The 17,356-nt window shown below is 54.4% G+C and overlaps 1 protein-coding gene across 1 annotated transcript in view; it reads right to left on the bottom strand.

Moving 5' to 3' along the window:
- Positions 1-204: 204 nt before the first annotated feature.
- DNAH1 (dynein axonemal heavy chain 1) overlaps positions 205-17,356 on the bottom strand; it is a 69,878-nt gene continuing 52,726 nt past the window's right edge. The window contains exons 54-75 of the mRNA XM_049826518.1: positions 12,610-12,801; positions 11,983-12,150; positions 11,158-11,349; positions 10,631-10,762; positions 10,261-10,386; positions 9,631-9,750; positions 8,645-8,794; positions 8,067-8,227; positions 7,733-7,958; positions 7,453-7,648; positions 6,650-6,801; positions 5,950-6,150; positions 5,387-5,527; positions 4,812-4,970; positions 4,236-4,367; positions 3,889-4,059; positions 3,269-3,448; positions 3,002-3,178; positions 2,094-2,264; positions 1,769-1,899; positions 1,233-1,377; positions 205-965 (exon numbers count right to left, since the gene is read on the bottom strand). Coding sequence (XP_049682475.1) covers positions 648-965; positions 1,233-1,377; positions 1,769-1,899; positions 2,094-2,264; positions 3,002-3,178; positions 3,269-3,448; positions 3,889-4,059; positions 4,236-4,367; positions 4,812-4,970; positions 5,387-5,527; positions 5,950-6,150; positions 6,650-6,801; positions 7,453-7,648; positions 7,733-7,958; positions 8,067-8,227; positions 8,645-8,794; positions 9,631-9,750; positions 10,261-10,386; positions 10,631-10,762; positions 11,158-11,349; positions 11,983-12,150; positions 12,610-12,801 — 3,741 coding nt within the window. The 3' untranslated portion in view covers positions 205-647. The remainder of the gene's footprint in view (positions 966-1,232; positions 1,378-1,768; positions 1,900-2,093; positions 2,265-3,001; positions 3,179-3,268; positions 3,449-3,888; positions 4,060-4,235; positions 4,368-4,811; positions 4,971-5,386; positions 5,528-5,949; positions 6,151-6,649; positions 6,802-7,452; positions 7,649-7,732; positions 7,959-8,066; positions 8,228-8,644; positions 8,795-9,630; positions 9,751-10,260; positions 10,387-10,630; positions 10,763-11,157; positions 11,350-11,982; positions 12,151-12,609; positions 12,802-17,356) is intronic.

Below are 17,356 nucleotides of genomic sequence, written 5' to 3'. Positions count from 1 at the left end.
GGAGGAACTCCTGCAGCCCCTCCTGGGCTGCCCTTCCTAGCTACTCCTACAATCTCCCTTGCTTCTGGAGATCTGTCTTTAGGGCACCTACCTGCGCGAGTAAGAGTCTTATAGATTGGGCACAGGTAGTTGCCAGTGGCTGGAGGCTTGCGGTTGGGGACAGGAAGCAGCCAGATGACAGCCATCTCTGTGTAAAGCTCCTTAGGGTGTGACTCCGCTAGCTGAAATGCAGTGGGGTCCCAGCGGGCACCTTCAAGGAACAAGCCGTGGATGTAGCAGCCTTCGTCGGGATAGCAAGTGAGCTCGCTCACTGACTCCTTCATTATCTGCAGAGGAGAGTGGGCCCAGGGCCTTGATCAAGGTGTGTCCCTGGAGGCTCAGCCCCAAGGACCCCCTTAAGCTGCTCTTAGTTAAGTCGGAGCTGGCAAAGGGGAGCCTGCCTCAGCCCTCAGATGGGCTGGGCTGGGCTGGGTTTTCTGCCATCTTGCAGCATGAGGCTGTGGGGCAGCCTGTGGAGGGGATGTGAGCAGGTCTGGAGAGGCAGAGAAGCCTTTGCTTGCCCTGTGGAAGTGTCTGGCATTGTTGGTGTGTGTATCTGAGCACAAAGGGGATGATGGGGTCCATGGGCAGCTCTGCAGCTAGTGGCTTCAACTCCTGGGCAGGTCAGGGCTACAACTGTGGCCTTTGTTGCCTTCTAGCAGCAGATTAAAAAAAAAAAATATCCAGAAAAATGCAGAGCCTCTGGCTGACTTACTGACCTTGAAGCTAAATGAGATGGTGTCAATAGAGATGACGGACTTCCTGGCAAAGTTCTGCAGCGTTCCAGTGAGGAAGGCCTGGGGGAAGAAGAACCCGCTGATCCAGAACACGGAGGGGATCCCGTGGCTGATCCATTTCTGGAAGAATTCAATTCGCTGCACCAAGTCATTCACCCAGGATGCCAAGGGCTTCAGCGATGGGTAGGCCTGTAGGGCACCCACAGAGAAAGGTGTTGAACGCAATTAAGGACACCCTAGACCTTGTGCTCCAGCTGCTGACACCTGCCCAGCGCCCAGGGATTCATCCAGCCCTGGGCTGGGAACAACTATGAGCTGCACTAGGCAGGAGAGATCTCCATGCCAGGGAAGCAAGGGCCAGCAACATGTGAGAGAACCCAGTCCAGTTGTGGTTAATGACCCATTCCCTGGTTTGGGTGAGCTCCTGCGGGCAGCTGGGCTGGCTGGGGCACATACCTTGGCATTCCACATCTCGGGGACAGTGTTGTTGTACAAGCTGCTGGCCATCAGCTCCAGCTGAGACGACATGACGACCAGGCCCTTGAGAGCTTTCAGCAAATCCTTCAGTGTCTGAGCAATCACCTCCAGGAGCCCGTTGTACCTACGGAGACAGAGTAGAGGGAGCAGAGCGACTCAGTGCAGTGGTTTATCACCCATGTCTGCCCAGGTTGGGTATGGACCTCTGTACAAGTGAAGCTCCTCCATGTAATCCCTAGCCCCATTCCTCTTTAACGGGGTCTCATAGCTGCCCCCCCCCAGCTCTGAATTGCTGACAGTAGCAGATGGAGAAACTGATCAGTCCCCACAGGACAGGGATCAGCTGAGGGTCCTGACTGGGACAACACAGTCGTTAGTGTGCCTGCCAATCCTGCTGCCATGCTCAGCAATGAGGTTCCTCAAAGGTGAGTGGGAGGCGGGGCCCCCACATCTCTGCTGTTCCCCAAAGGACCAGCCGGTTGCTGGCCCAGGACGTGATCCCACAAGGGTTTTACCTGATCACCTCCTGTACCAGCACTGTGTTCATGGACTCTTTGTAGAGCAGCGGGTATTTGTGGATCACCTCCTGCAGGTTCATGAGGGCAGGCAGCTTTGCCAGGATGTCCTTGGAGGTCTCCTCCACGAGCTGGAAGGAAGGCAGCAAGTGGGTGAGCATCTTCCTGGCCACGGCTGCCAAGAAGGGGGAGAGCTAACGCCTGGATGGCAGTGCCATTGCTGGCACCCAGCAGGCAGGGTGGCACCTGCTGAGAGCTGGTGTTTATGCTCGCTGCCTGTACCAGGCACTGGCTGCCAGAGCACCGATGGGATGAGGGCACCCACCTCTTCCCTGCTGCGGCCTCCCAGCGTGAAGGTCTTGGGTTGCAGCTGCGTAATGGCCCCCAGCAGAGCAAAGGTCTCATTCTGAGCGAAGGTGATGTTGGCATTGTCGTGTAAACCGAAGAGCTCTGGGCTATCGTTGAGCGGCAGGCTTTTGATGTACTGCAGGTAGCCCTGGAGAGGAATCCACACAGGCTGTGAGGCCAAGAGCATAGGGATAAACCTGTGGTGCCCCTTCAGGCTGCTACGGGCCTGAAAGAAATGACTAAGCCAGGGTTGCTGGATAAGCTAAACCCAGCAGATCACAGACTCATTGGGACACATTCCTTGCCTTGGTGTTTGACGTTCATTCATCTGACTTTTACACAGCTCTTTGTCCCCGTCACAGCCAGAAAATGCAACTTGCAGCTTATATGTGCCCAGAGCAATGCTTGCTGATGCAGGACTCTGGCTGATGGGGTGGCAGCTCCTCTGAGCCAGGTTTGGTGGCTGAGTGGAGGCCATGGCCATGTTTTGTGGTCTGGCTGGGAAGTTAAATTGCACTTGTATAGAAGCAAACACATGCTGTGTGAGAATGGGCAGCTTGGCAGTGAGCTTCCTGCTGTGTCTCCTGCAGAGCTCCTCAGGTACTTAGGTATGTGATATCAAAATGATCCAGAGTACAAAAGCTTTCAGCTAGGGAACTCTGGTGATAGCTGCTACCACGTCCCGTGTGCAGCGACAAGATTTTCCTCCTGTTGCTTGAAACAGATGCAGCTTCCTGAAAGGAGCTGGAGATCCCCCAGTTCTTACAAACTTATATTCCCCCAGGGAACCGGAAAAGCAGTGGGTTTCAGGGAGGAGTAGATCCCCTTTGCACTATGATGATCCCCCTGGATCTATAAGCTGCAATTTGTTACTTGAGTACTTACATTGAGGTCAGAAGAGGTACTGATCTGCTTGTAGATCCCTGATTCAGAATAGGCAAATTCAGGAATTAAAACCTCAGGCTTGTAGAAATCTTCCAAAATACTCATGATGCAGCGCCTGTCCCAGTCATCAGTCACACGGCCGCCGTAGTTGATCTCCCCAGCTGTGTACTTCAGAACCTGTGAGGGACCCCACCACGGCTTTCTGACCTGCATGTGCATCGTGAACCTGTTCCCTCCACGGGGCGGGGGGGCAGCTCACACACTTACCTTGTATGGGATGTCGGTGTATTCGCTTAAGAACATCTGTAGCTGACTGACACAGATGCGAAGGTCTCCATCCGTGAACTCATAGGGGATGTTGAACCCCAGAGGCCCAAACTTTCTCCTCTCCAGCATGTTCCCATGGAAGAAGCAAAGTGACAGCAACAAGGATTTAAACTCTGCAACCTGTGGGCAGGGGGGCAGGGAGAAGAGGTGCTTAGGTTGGGAGGAGTCATTCTTGGATGGGGTCACTTCCTGCTGGGACCTGGCAGAGGAGCTGTGCCAATTCAGCAGTGCCAACTGGAGCCTGGAGAGGTGGAAACCTCAGTCAGGCTGTTGTGCTGGGGAAGGCTGTGGCCCACTCCCTGGCTTAAAGAGAGCTGTAGGTGTCTTATGCCAGGGCTCTGCAATCCTGTTGCTTCTGTTTCTCAAAGTGAAACTTCCAACTGGCTCATCACAGAGTAGATGTGGGCTCATGAGAAATACCACCAGACGTTTTCTAGCACAGGAGAGCTCTAGTGGAGAGGAAGACCCATGCCTGGAGAGGTGCAACATCCAGGTGGAGAGCATACATTGGAGCAGGCACGGGCTGGGGACAGCAAACCAAAGCACAACCTGGGTCTCACCTTGGGGCAAGAATTCAAGAAGTCATCACTGAAACTAATGTAGGACTTGAGCAGGTTAGCCTTGACCCCACGGGGGGGCTCAATGGTCATCTTGGAGCCGTTCTGGAGGATGGACACAGGGAATTGGTTGCTTGGTAGACTGGTGAGCCAGAGGCGAAAGTCCTCGTGCACCTGGAAATCCAGAAGGCAACAAGTGCTCAGAGGGTGCAGGCACAGCCTTTGCAGCTGATCCTGCACTGACCCTCTGGTTTTATAGGGAACCTGTGGATGAGACCAAACTAGATCTGGGCTCCAGCCTCCTGTCTGTTATCCTCAGAGTGGGCAGGCTCCTCAGTAAAACAGCTCACCTTGCTGGGGTCAATGCCTTCGACGAGTCTCTCCAGTGAAGGCATCCAGCTGGGGGCCAGGTGGCAGTTCTGGAAGAAGACCCAGTTGCCCTGCTCCATGGCACTGTGCATCATGGCTTCAGCACGGGGGCCCTGAGGAGGCAGATGACAAATGCTCAGAGACCGTGGTCCATGGCAGGTTGTGCCCTACTGAGCTGGACAGGGAGACAGCTGCTGGGTGGAAGGACCACTTTCCAGAGCCACAGCCTGGCTTCATCCCCATGGCTCAGCTGGATCTTTGCTGTCTGATGGCACAGCAAAGGCCCTTTTACAGCTTTTACAAACCTGTGTGGGAGGATGGAGGGAATGGAAGAACTGGGGATGGATTTGGAAAATTAGAGGGCAGTATAGGGGGAACCGCTGCAGCCCCCCCACTGAACTGGCTCCTCCAGCTAGCAGAAGGTTGGTGAGTAAAGGCCCTGGGGAAGGAGGGTGTTTTCACTGTGCTGCAAGGGTGTTTGACTTACTTGGAGCTAGGTGAGATCACTGGGAGTGCCAGCAGGACAGTGTTGCCCCAGCTGGGCACTGGCAGCTTACCTGGCCTTGGCCCAAAGAAATGGCAGAGAGCTTTTGGGAGAACTTCATTTCTTCAGCAAACTTGTAGAGATCAGTAGCAGGGTCAGTGCCTGGGGACAGCACGAACACCAGGGGGGTGGTGGCAGTAGACTCCCTGAAGACGACCGAGAGGTCAGTGGTCTGCAATACAGAAAGTTGGTCAGAGCGGAGAATCTCCTCACCCTGCCTGGCCTCCAGCTCCTCTCCAAGGCACCGGTGTGCTCTTGCGTGCCGAGGCCAGAAACATGTTCAATAAGGGCCTAGTGCAGCTCTCCACCAGCAGCATTAGGATCAGGGCAGTAGCCACTTTCCTATTTGTCAAACTCTTCTCTCGTATGCCTGGACTATCAGCCTCCCCCCAGTGTGGTTTAACTGGTGGACATTAGGCAGGATATCCCTCATCTAAAACATGTTTACCCAGCTGTGGGAACTCTGTGGCTGCAGAGAGGCACAAGCACCCTCACTGCAATTGGGACATGCTGACAGCCCACTTACAGCAAACTCGAGGCATCCTGCTCCACTCCTGGCCCCACCAGTGCTTCCTTTTGGCTGGTTACCTGTGGTTCAATGAAGTGCCGGTCCAGGTTCAGCACCACAAAATCCTGCATGGCGTTGGTGATCTTATCTCCCCGCAGACACCGCAGAACCAGCAGCTTCTGGAAGGCGTCAAGCTCAGCTTCCCACTTCCCAGGCAGGGGCTCTCTGCAAAGCAATTAGGTGCATTCTGGGGAGGGGGGGAGAATGTGCCAGATCCTGTAGCTCCCCAGGAAGGACCCAAGTTGCCTGCAGACAGCCACTGCGGTTTCAGATGGGACAAGGACCTTCCAGTCACTTGGCTGAGGTCATTGTCTGTAGCTTTGAAACCATCAGCAGGCAAGCCAGAGCTGCTTCCACTGGGCAAGTGCCAGATAACGCTGGGCTAAACCATTGTGTGGCTCTGCCTTGGGCAAGAAACACATATAAGCAAGGGCCACCCTTGAGGAGACAAGGCAATGTCTCATCCTCTCCCTTGTGTTGCACTGCACTGGGAGCAACGCTGGCACTGTGGCTCCTCATGCTCTCCCAGGGATGCCATCACCTGCCGGGTGAAGCATAGCTAAGCTTACAAAGGAGTGGGCACCTGCCTGTGAGGCTCAGGGCTGTCAAAAATGGCCCTGAACGCTACAAGGTTGGCTTCAAAATCATTGGCAAAGCCGGAGAAGTTCTTCAGGCTGCTCAAGGCCAGGATGTCTTCCCACGCTCTCTCATATAGCCAGGCCGGAGCTGGGTTCTCCCTCTTCTCTTTTATGGTCCCTCCTGACAGCAGGTACCGCCACTCGTCCTGGGAACAGGATAGGACGTGGTCAGGGATTATAGCCTACCTGCATGGGCCTGAGGCATGTGGCTTTGTGCCATATCCAACTAAAATCCTGTTGTAACTTTCTGGCTGCCCCTCCTGCCAGGTGTGTGTGTTGAGGAGTAAGTGAACTGGAGAGTCTGGTGAGAACAACATCACTGTTCAGCTGCCACTGGCTTTTCTCTGTCTTCTAATCCCTGCCTGCTCCCTCCAAACTTGCTAACCTTTGCAGCAGTCTGGCAGCAAACCGGCAAAAGCTGCAGGTGATTCAGCCTAGGCAGCTCTGCATATAGACACAGGGAAAGGTCTGAGATCCGAGTGAAGAGAGAGGCCCCAGGTCTGCCCACCAGCCTGCCAAGTCTGCTCTCAGTCCAAGGGAACAAGGCTCTTTTTCCACCCCAGGTCGCTATTCTAGGGGGCTGAAGAGGCTGGGTTTGAGTTGCCCTGATAGGATCCCATCAAAGGACTAAGGTGACTTGCTCACCATATCAATCTGCCCATCATTCATCAGAATCCGGATGCAAACCAGGAAGGCAAACATGAGCTTATGCTTCTCAAAGAGGCTACGGCACACATTGCTGTAGAGACTGAAGGTGATGTAGTTGTTAATGTTCACGATCCGGTCCTTCAGGGTGTCTGCAAAAAGGCAACAACCAGACAAAGATGGTGGGTGCTATGGGTGACGTGGAAGGTGCTCTCCACGTCAGCGGTCGGTTGCTGGTCACTGGGGCACACCTGCACCCTGCCCAGGAAGAACAGACACTGCTCTCAAATACAGACTTGGCACAGAAGCGCCTGTGAGAGCACAAGGCTGTGAGACTCCGCACACAGAAGAAAACACTGCCCCAGCACTGGAAGGGAGTCCACGCTGCGCCACGGCAGCCTCCATGGGCCTAGCCACCACCATCCTGGCTAACGCGCATTTCTGGGTGGAGAAAGCTGCCCCCAGCCTGGCAGCAGCAGCCAGGACCTGTGCGTGGAGGCGGCCCTGTGACAAGCAGAGCCACACCATTACCAGGACGGTGCGTACCTTGCCCGTGCCCTGCATTAACATCCCTCCCACCTGGTCAGACAGGGCAGCAGAGAAACAGTGGGGAAGAGAACACAGGGCAGGCTGTGACCACATCTTCACTTGCTGTGTGGAAACAACTAGGGGCAGCTCTGGACCACGCTGAGAGCCAATGCAAGTGGCCATGTTTGCCTTGACTCTGCAAGTGTCCTAGCTGCTGCTAGACCAGGAATGTGGGGTGAGGAAGAGGATAGGAGGGGGTTGTTCTGGGCAGGCACCTGCTCTCTCAGAGTTACTGATCCCCATTAGGAAGATGTTGAGGAACCACTCGAGTGAGTACTGGTACATGGGATCCACATTGGACAGGTCTGAGACGCAGAAGTAGAGGATCTGCGAGCGGACAGCCACGGGCACATACTGCAGGCGGGTGATGTTGATGTCCTTCGCTGTCTGCTCTGCCACCATTACCTTGGCCTGGAGGACAGAAGAGACGTCATGGTTAGTGCAGTGCTGGCAGGGGATGCACAGCTGCAGGAGGAGAGCACCTCCACCTCTGACCTGAATCTCTCCAGCCTTGAGCTTGGATGCCTCCAGCACTTTGATGAGCTCCAAGTCATCTACAGGGTTTCCTTCAGAAGTGCTGAGCCGATACAGGATCTGGTCTTCTATCTCCTTCAGCTCCTGATGCATCCTGGCATTGCTAACAATTAGCTGGTTTCTAGCTTCTTCTAAGTCAGGCCGCTCCGCAGCCACCACTTCTCCCAGTAGTTGGTCTTCCAAGCCACTACAACAAAAGCCACGGCAGTGAGGGTGGGGGCAACAGGCCCGAGGTTTTGAGGACTGCAAAGAATGAGGCTGAGCAGCATGGGCAGCTAATGGGGTAAGCAGGTACCTGGGTGAGAGGGTGAAGTTGATGAGGGTGAGCTTTGTGGAGACCTCAGGGCTGTAGTGAGGGTTGGGCAGGTTGGTGGTGATGTACATCTTGAAACCCTCATGGTAGGGGATCACCGTATCCCCCAGCTTCAGCACGGTGTTGCCTTGCTGTTTGTAGGTCTGTACCAGACAGGGACAAATACAGGAAGGCTGGGACAGCTACCTCTTGTGAGGGAAGGCATCCTGCTGTGCCCTGGGCTCTGCAGCGAGGAGAGAGTCTGAAGGGTCTCCGGACAGAGCAGCTTCAAGCCACCTGGCAGACCTGAAGGCCTGAACCTGAACAGAGCAGCTGTATTCCATGGCCCTGCCTCCCAGGCAAAGATGCCTGCTGGCAGGAGACCAGGGTGTGCAGGATGCTGCCAACATGTTGGAGCCCTGACCAAGACATACAAACACACAACAGGCAGTATCCATGTGAGTGCTGCCTGCCCAGAGAGACCTACAAATCCACCACATCCCATTGCACCCTGGCCAGATTCCCCCTTACACCCCAGCCAGGCACCCACTGCCCCTCTTTGCCAAGGGGAGACATGGAACCTGTTTCAGCAGGACAGGCTCGAGAGCCGGATCCAGCTCCTCGCCGACATTCTCCAGCAGGAAGGGCTTCCCGAAGGTAATGGCATTTTCTAGACTGCAGAGGAAGTCCCGGTCGCTGAGCTTGGCCACCTCCAGGCTGTTCACCTTCTCCTGAAAGGCAGCAGGGGAGGGCAGGGTCCCTGCGGTGTCCTGCTCACCTTCACGTCCAGCTCTGGTACATGGTACACCTCTCACTGGGCTGATTTAGCTCCCCAGAGCAGCAGAAATGGTATCTTTTCTTGCTCAGCTAGTTTTTGGCTATTTTGGCAAGTTTAGTCTGTGTCACTAGGCACTAGAGACAGCCCAATGAAGCAGCAGGGAAGTGGGGGGGAGATGGGGAGAACCTCCTTCAAAGAACCATACCACTGCAGACCCCCACACTGGTAACTCAGAGCTTGTTTGCCTGCAAAGTGAGAGCAGGTGGGTGGGAAAAGCCCTTGGGGAGCAAAACAGGAGCAGCTGCCTGAGCCTCCCGCCTGACCCTTCAAAAGGGCAGTGGGTGCCTCTCTGGAGGAAGAGAAGAGGTGGTGGTCTGTGTTCCCAGCACCCTGTCAGTAGGGACTGTGCTCGCAGGTAATGCTACCCTGATCCCTTCTGTCCTAGGGACCCTAAAGGCTGTTATGGGAGATACTAGTGTTCTGTGTGTTTTAGGGTGCAGTGAAGGCTGTAAGGGCCTTAGAATGCTAGTGGAGAGCCAGAGTGGGAATCTCATGCCTCACTTGCTTACAGCAGGGCCCTTCCTGCCCTGTGCTGATTTCCCCAAGCAGGGAAACCCACCTGGGATGAATACAGATGCGGAACCTGTCTGGTGCTGGGGAGGCTGAGCTGGGACAGTGTGGGGTCTTACAGCTCTGGAGTCCAAAGCCTGAGGCTGCTCTGCACAGGTCCTAACAGAAAGCTACTTCCCCTATCCTGGCAGACCTGGCTTTCCTCCCCACAAGTCTTACCAGATTCTTGATCCACTTGTTTGCTTGTCCTTGGGGATCTATGTAGTGAGTCCAGCGCTGGGAGAATTGAGTTATTACCCCATTCTCCACAGACAGGGTGTCGTTGGGTAAACCGGCAATCTAATGGGGTAGAAAAAGCTGTTGGGAATACCTGCTAGTGCAACACTGCTGGTCAGAGAGAAGCCCTTGCTGCCCTGGCCCCTGTGTGGTCCCAGTGTGGTAGATAAGGGATGGTGGTGAGGGTACCTCTAACAGCAGCTAAGCCTAGAGCTGCAGCTCTGCCAGAAGCAGCTGAGCCATGAGACAGAGCTGTGCTGGCACAGTTAGGCTTGGCCAGGCTATGGCCAGGGCTTTGCTCTAAGCCTGTGGTTTGTAAAGGGGAAGCCTTACAGGTTAAGGCTGATGCTCTCAGAGTTGCTGCTGGCCTGGATGCTGCCAGGTACTCTCCTGTTCATTGTGCAAGGAGCCCCAGCAGCAATTCCAGCTCTGCAGTGTGGAGGTGCTTGGTTGTTATTGAGCTGTTTGGTTTGGGGGTCTTTCCTTTGGTAGAGGTAATCCTAGTGAGCTGAGTGTTTTAGCCTTTGCCTGAGGCACCTTCAGCCTGAAGCGTTGGGTTTTTTTCCAACTTGCCTGCCAGGAGCGGATTTCCATGGGGTCTCCAAGGGTGCTGATCAGGTTTGGCTCCTTGGTGTGAGGAATGTTGTTTTCTGACAGCTGCCTCAGCCACTCCTTGCACAGTGCTATGCGGTAGTGTCCCTGCCATGAGAAGAACAATCATAGCCTTTCTTTTAGTTGCAACTAGTCTGCTGTGAGCATCTAAACCATCCTGTTTCCATTGAAATGGGATCCTGTGCTGCCTCTGGCACAGAGAGTGATCCAGGAGAGATCTTGCACCCTTTTGCCCTAGTCCTTTCTCCCAGCAGATCTGGCCAGCAACAGCAAGAGGCCAGGAAAGCAGAGCAGTTAACCGAGCCCCTTGCAGGCAGTGCTGCACACTTACTGTAAAAGGACCTAGGTAGGCCACAAAGCCAGCTGCAACCAGCACGTCTCCAGTGATGTTGTTGATCTTGTAATCCAGGTTCTCTACAGTGTCCTGCCAGCGCACCTTTTCATCAGCCAGGCTGTTTATGAGCTGTGGAATAAGTTGCACATGTGAGAGCTGCTGCATGGTCCAACCTTGTGTCCTGGACCTGCTGCTCTCTGGATAATGGTCCAGGTGACTTTGGTGACCAGAGATTGCAAGGTGGCCTCTGCCATATCCTGAATTCTGTCCCCAGATTTGAGCACTTAATCCTAGGATTGCTGGGCTGCTCTCAGCTGTCCTGGCTAAAGAAGCTGTGCACAGGAGGACAACATTTTCACACCAGTGCCTGGCTAGCTTAGCTTCCCCAGTCCTGTTGTGCTGCTGAGATCTGGCCAGGCAGCTTCAACCTGGGATTGTCTTGAGTTGCAGGCACACAGATGTCCTCCTTGACCTGAAATCAGGTTGTTTCATCCAAGCAGGCAGAACCCAGCTCTGTCCCTTACCAAATCAGCACGGCCCAGTCTCTGCTGACACTGCTCACACTTCATCTCCAACTCCTCCTTCTTGGCTATGCATATCTTGTGCTTGGCTTGCAGCATGGCAATGCCACCTTCGACCTCCCTCAGGCGTTCCTTAGCTTCCTCAAGGACCTGCTGAGTGGCACGCAGGTCCTCTTCTGCTTCCCGCCAGGCTTGCTGCAGAGATGCACAAGGAAACAGTGGGTATGTTGGGCATATGGCCAGGCTCTTCCCCAAAAAGCTAGAGACCTTGGAACAAGAATTGGTTTACCATAAAAGCAGTAGCTGATACTGAGATCCTTCCCTGTATGACAAAGGTTGACCTGCCTAACTCCAGGGGGATGTTCTGCAAGCTCAGGAATAAATGTAGGGGTGAGGAAGGCATTTCTGCATAGCTCCAAAAAGCCAAGAGCCTGTGCCAGCTTACACAAGCTCAGGATATGGCCCACTAGTGAACAGGAGGAAAGGTTCCTCTGCTTGCCTCAAAATAACAATAAAGAAATAGCTAGGCTCAGAGAGGATTGAGGCTGAAACACTAGTGAGATGTGGGAATGGTTCTGTAAGTACAGATTCTGCTGAGCCAGAAACTCTGTACTAAGAACAAGGTACCACTTCTGTCCCAGCATATTCTAGGCTGATTTCTTCTACTTTATTACATTATGGGTTTTGAGGCTTTGGCTCTGCTAAGGCTTGGTCTGAACATCATGTCCTGACCTGGAGAACACGGTGATTCTCAGCATATTCTGCAGAAGGGGGCTGCTAGTACTGTTTCCTTAACACCTAGAGCAACTGGGTCATGCTGCCTCTTACCCGCTTGGGCTCCACGATCTTGGCCACAAAGTGGTACTTGTGCATGGCACGCACCCACTGGCAGATGGAGGTGCAAGCTTTGGAGACCTTGGCGATGGCAGCTGGCTGAAACTCCTCACTGTCAATGTAGGGCTGGATGGCCCTGATCACGGTGTCTGCAATGTTGTCCTGCAAGGAATGGTGCAAGAGAAAGGAGATTGGTGATAAGGGTGCTGGAGATCCGACTGAGGGTCTCAAAGGGCTTCACCCAGTGGCTGCAGCCTGCCCCAGGACCTGCCAGGGTGGGTAAGGCATTGTGCTGGAGCAAGAGGAATCAAATTGCTGTGTTTTGAGGCCTGGGAGGCATGGCTGTGGGATTGGGTAAATCATTTCCCAAATCACTTCCATCCAGCTCTTCCACATGGAAGAAGCAGAGGGACAGAAGGGCAAAACTTGTGCATCTGGGTCCCATTGCCCAAGGCAATGAAGTGCAGCCAGCTGACATGACTTCCAGGCCAAATATGTCCTCAACCTCTGTGCTGCTGAGGGGTGTTGTCCACAGAGGGCTTTAAGCTTCATTGCTGTGAGAATGATCTCTGTGAGGCAATACCTGATCCCTGGTCACAGCCTCCCTCTGCCACCACTTACCTTATCATACTTAAACAGGCTGTCCAGGAACTTCCCTGGGTCCTGGAGAAGGCCCCTGCCTGGCTCCCAGTAGTCATCCACCTTGGAGCCTAGCTTTTCTCCTGCCACCCTTTTGGGCTTGATTCCTTTCATAATGCAGACAGCTTCAATCACCATCTTCACACCGAGGGGAGGCCGCTGCATTGCTCGTACCTTCAAAACCCAAATGGAGACAGCGGGTTGGCCTGATTCTTGGTGAGGTGGGGTGCTCACCCCTCAGCTGGCCCAGTGGAGACTGGGACCAGTGGCAGGACATTTAGAGGATGCAGTGCACATGCAGGAAGGGCAGAGGTATTTGAAGGGAAAGCTGGTTATCTGAAAGGGCACTGAGCAAACTATGAGCTGAAAAAGCATGCCCTGGTGCTCTGACAGGTGTGTCTTACGGGCTGAAGATGTCTTAGCAAAGGAGCTAGACCCATATGGCCCTGGGGAGGAGGCTGTATGGAAATGGGGCATGGGCAGGCTTTCTCCCTTGCTCTGTGGGCTCTCATTTGCCTTGTACCCCACTGTAGCAATGCTGCACCCCATAAGCTGGTCTGCAGCACTTGTGGAGGGACTGCTTGAGTCTCTCCTCAAGCAGGGAGCTAGGAATGTCGCTGTGGCACCCTTGAGATGGCTGTGGGTGTCAGGACCCTTAAGGATGACTCCTGCTTTTTTCCTTCTAGTGCTGACCATCCTTGCCATGTTCAGCCAGAGATACTCCCAGGCCTTCCCGCTGGACACGGTCAACAGAGGGGAAGAGTTTGTGGCAACGCTGAGGCTGGTCTACCCCCACGCAGACAAGCTCTGTGGGAAGGACTTTGACTGGCTCTTTGACTGCCCTCAGACAAAGCAGTTCCTCGAGTGGTTCTGCAGCACGGTGGGTGAGGAGAATGTACTGAGCCCAGCTGAGGTGGAGGCCTACGATGCCCTGTTGGCTGCAGGCAAGCCCATCCTGGAAGGTGATGCTCTCGAGCAGGCGTTACGGATGTGCCACCAGGTCCCACAGTTGCCAAGCATGATGCCAGATGATGAGAGTCTCTCTTCGGAGGCCCTGCAGCAAGAGCTTCAGGAGCTGAAGGACTATCATGACCGTCAGCTCTGGCGGCACAGTAAGCTGCAGGTTTGGGCAGCAAACCTGCAGCGGGAGCTGAGGTGTTTGGAGGAGGAGGAGGAAGTGGTGAAGCAGGACTTGAGGAAAGCTCAGATGGACCTGGAAGTAGAAGCCTTCCAAACCAGGGCTGTCCTGAGCCAGATCAGCAAGGCTGCAAAGCAGCTGGCAGAGTGGCATGGGGATGTGGGGAAAGGCCGGCTGCCGGCACTGATGTGCGAGATGGATCTTGGCCCTTACCTAGAGCTAGAACAACAGGCCACCAACATGTTTGAGGGTTTCATCCAGGGGGTCCTACCAGGCAGTGTCCAAGCTCCAGATGCTCAGGGAAAAAGTGCACAGGGAAAGAGCAGCCTGAAGGAAAGGCTGGAGGCTGCGACACAGATGGACTCAGACTGGAACATACTGGAAGGAAGAAGAGGAGCTCCTTATCAAGAGTGTGCAAACGCACCATGGGGGGTGGCAGCAGTAAGTCAGGGAATACTGGTCCGAGGCTCAAACACAGAGCTGCTAGTGGAGGGGAGGAATGGAAGAGAGGTGTTGAGCATGGGGGATGAGGAAGAGAGAGATAGCAGCCAGGAAGCCACGGAGAGAGTGGATGCCGAGCAAACAACAATGCTGAAAAGCCTTGGGACTGATGGAGATGAGCTACTGGAGGACCAAGACCACTACTGGAAGGAGCTGAGCCGAATGGAGAAAGCACATATCTGTGCCCAGAGGGAGGTTATAGTCACGTCAGCAAAAGTGGAAGGCAACTGTGCTGCACTGGAGTGGGCCCAGAGGACTCTGGAAGCTCTCAAGGACAACCAGGTAGGGCCAGTGCTCCCTTTCCTCCACCATCCTTTGTGGCAGGGTCTGCCTGTGCTGCAGGCAGTCCCTGCTGTTGAATGCTGGAGCACAGCTGACATGTCAGGAGGGGAGGGGGTGGCAGAGCCAGGCAGTGCTAGTGGTGCACCCCGACACCAGCCTGTCTTGTCTTTCCCCTGCACAGCATGTAGTTGAGGTGGAGCTCCGGAGTCAGGCTGCCACACTTCAGAAGCAGCTTCATGCCCTGCGTTGCGACATCACGCAGATCCTGACCCACCGGCTGCCACCCCTGCTGAAGGCAGAGGCCTGCCTCTCTCGCCTGCCCATCCTGCAGAGGCAGCTCAGCCTGGAAGCTGCCCATCTGCAGTACATTGCCAGGAGGCAGGAGGAGGCAGCTGCCTGGCTGGCAAGCCAGCACAGCCGCCTGGATCTGCTGGAGCTCCAGCTGAAATGGGAGAGAAAGGAGTTGGACCAGAAGGCTTCTCAGCTGGGGGAGATGAAAACTGCTATGAGGGAAGCCCAGACCAGGCTGCAGGAGCAGCAGGACTACTTCAAAGATGCCAGCTCCTCCCAGAAAGGTTGTCCACGCGTATGGATAGATCCCAAAGACCTCTCTGCTGTACGGTAAGGGCCTGGGTGTGTGTGTGCATGAGGAACAAACTAGACGTGGAGGAGGTGGCATGGGAATGGGAGAGGCATGTGGCAGACCCAAGCTACCAGGCAGTCTAGCAGTCCTCTTCTGCCAGTGCAGAGGCCCCCTGACTCCACAGTAGTGTGAAATTCCCTGGAAGATGGCATTTGCTTCTTCCTGGCTGGCTACGGCTGCTGCAGCAAAGCATGGGCTTGGAGAAGGGAATGAGTAGGAAGAACAGAGGTGTTCCTAGGATGTGAAGGTGGAGAGTGCAGAGGCAAATCTTCAGCCATGGAGAGGGACAGCTGGGCCAGAAGAAAGCACAAGCTGCTTGGAGCAAGAGCTTTCTCTGGTTGGGTGTCCTGCACTGACAGGGGCTTCTCAGTCTTTCCTGCGCAGCTCTGGAGTAGCTGGTGTCTGGTAGCAAGGAGTACCTGACTGGCTCTTGACTCAGTGTGGTCCTTTATGGTGCTCTTCCCAGACCTCCAGGACATGGGCTGCTCACCAGGTGAGGTTGTCCTCTCATTGTTGCCCCACAGCTGCTTGCATCCCAGTCCTACAGTGTACAATGTCCCCTGAGCCCTGTTCTTCCTCAGTGCTGGCACACTGCTCTGACCTCTGGCTGGCTGTCCTTTCCTGCAGACTCTGGGAGATGCTGGTGGGGCAAGATTGGGAGGAGCAGCATTTCCACAGCTATGAGGCCATAGCAGCCCATTGCTCCCAGTTGGTTCAGGACCAGAGGGTGCTGGAAGCACAGCTGGCAGCTCCTACGTCCCAGCTCCCTGCGCTAGAGTCCTCCACAGAGGTGCTCTACCAGCTGCTGTACAACAGCTCCAACCAGCTGCAGCTCTCCTCTCCGGTAAGTAAGCACTCTGGCTCCACCAGGCCTTGCTGGGTGGCACAGAGCTGTGAGTCAGAGCCCTCTGTGCCATCCTCTCTGGGTGTATGGGGGAGAACTTACTGCCTCTCAGCTGACAGAGCCAGAGGAGGAGGTTGGCCTGATCCTTGCCTTGTCCCAAAAGCTATCCAATGAGGCAGTGGCTGGCTGAGGGACAAAGGCAATTCTTACTGTGTTTCACATGTGCTGTTAAGTATAGAGATTGGGGTGCCTTAGCCAAGGTGGCCCAGTAAGCTACCTCTGTTCCTTGGACTGGATGTGTTTCAAGGCCTGAGCCAGGTGGGTAGCTGTTTCTGGTGGGCTGAGCTGTTCCATAGGTGGCAGAAAGAGGGGGATTTTCTCCATGTTCACATGTATTTGGGCTCTGCCCCTCAGGAGATCACAGACATGATGCAGCAACTGATCACCACACAGGACAACCTCTACCAAAAGCTGGCAGACCTCCTGAGTGACTTGAAGGTCAAACGCAGATCTCTGGAGAACCCTATCCTGCAGACAGAGCGCAACCTTTATGTGTATTTTTACTGCAATGAGGATTGGCTGAGAGAGGTGGTGGAGGAGCTGGAGAAGCAGGTGTCGGCTTCCTCCAAGGGACCAGTGATGGAGCTGCCTTATGCAAAGGAGTAGGTCAAAGGGATGCTTACTCCTTGCCACAGAAATGGTGCCATCTTTTGGTTGGGCTGGGTCACCAATCCTGGACTGGGAGAGAACTCTGGTGGTCCTAGCTCATGACAGGTTACTTGGGTCATGGTGCAGCAGCCGGGCTTAAAAGAAGCAGGGAGCTTATTCCTTAAATGAAGAGTTTCCCAAAGCTGGTGGGTGGGATAAATGATACGAAAGAAATTGATGTATCTTGTGAGTTGGCATTGGAAGCCTTGTATAGACAGGAGACTTCTCATGCCAACTCTACAAGGGAATAGGTGCTGGGGGCAAGTGGACTGACACTCCTCCTTTCCTCACCTTCTGGGGAAAGGAGTTTTGTATATTTTGTGGGGAATAAAAAGGTCCATTACTCACAATTGCAGAGCAATAAGCCTCTCCCTTGCCTCCAGAGCTGTTATACCCTGGGCAATAAAATCTTGTACTTGCTGAGTTTGCTGTCTTGGCTATGGGCTGTGGCACTTGCCAGGCTCAGAATCACCCTCCTTTCTCCAACTATCCTATTTCAAGCTAGTGTTCCTTGAAGTCAGCCCACCAGCCATTGCCTCTTCCTCTTCTCTGCCTGTGGTGGATCACCTTTCAAAAGAGCCTGCTATTTCAGACAGTGTGCTGCTAGATCTGT

Source organism: Accipiter gentilis, chromosome 23 (assembly GCF_929443795.1).
Source record: "Accipiter gentilis chromosome 23, bAccGen1.1, whole genome shotgun sequence".
NCBI classification, from domain to species: Eukaryota; Metazoa; Chordata; class Aves; order Accipitriformes; family Accipitridae; genus Astur; species Astur gentilis.
The sequence above is the reverse complement of the archived record's forward strand: the minus strand, read 5'-3'. Positions and strand labels throughout refer to the sequence as shown.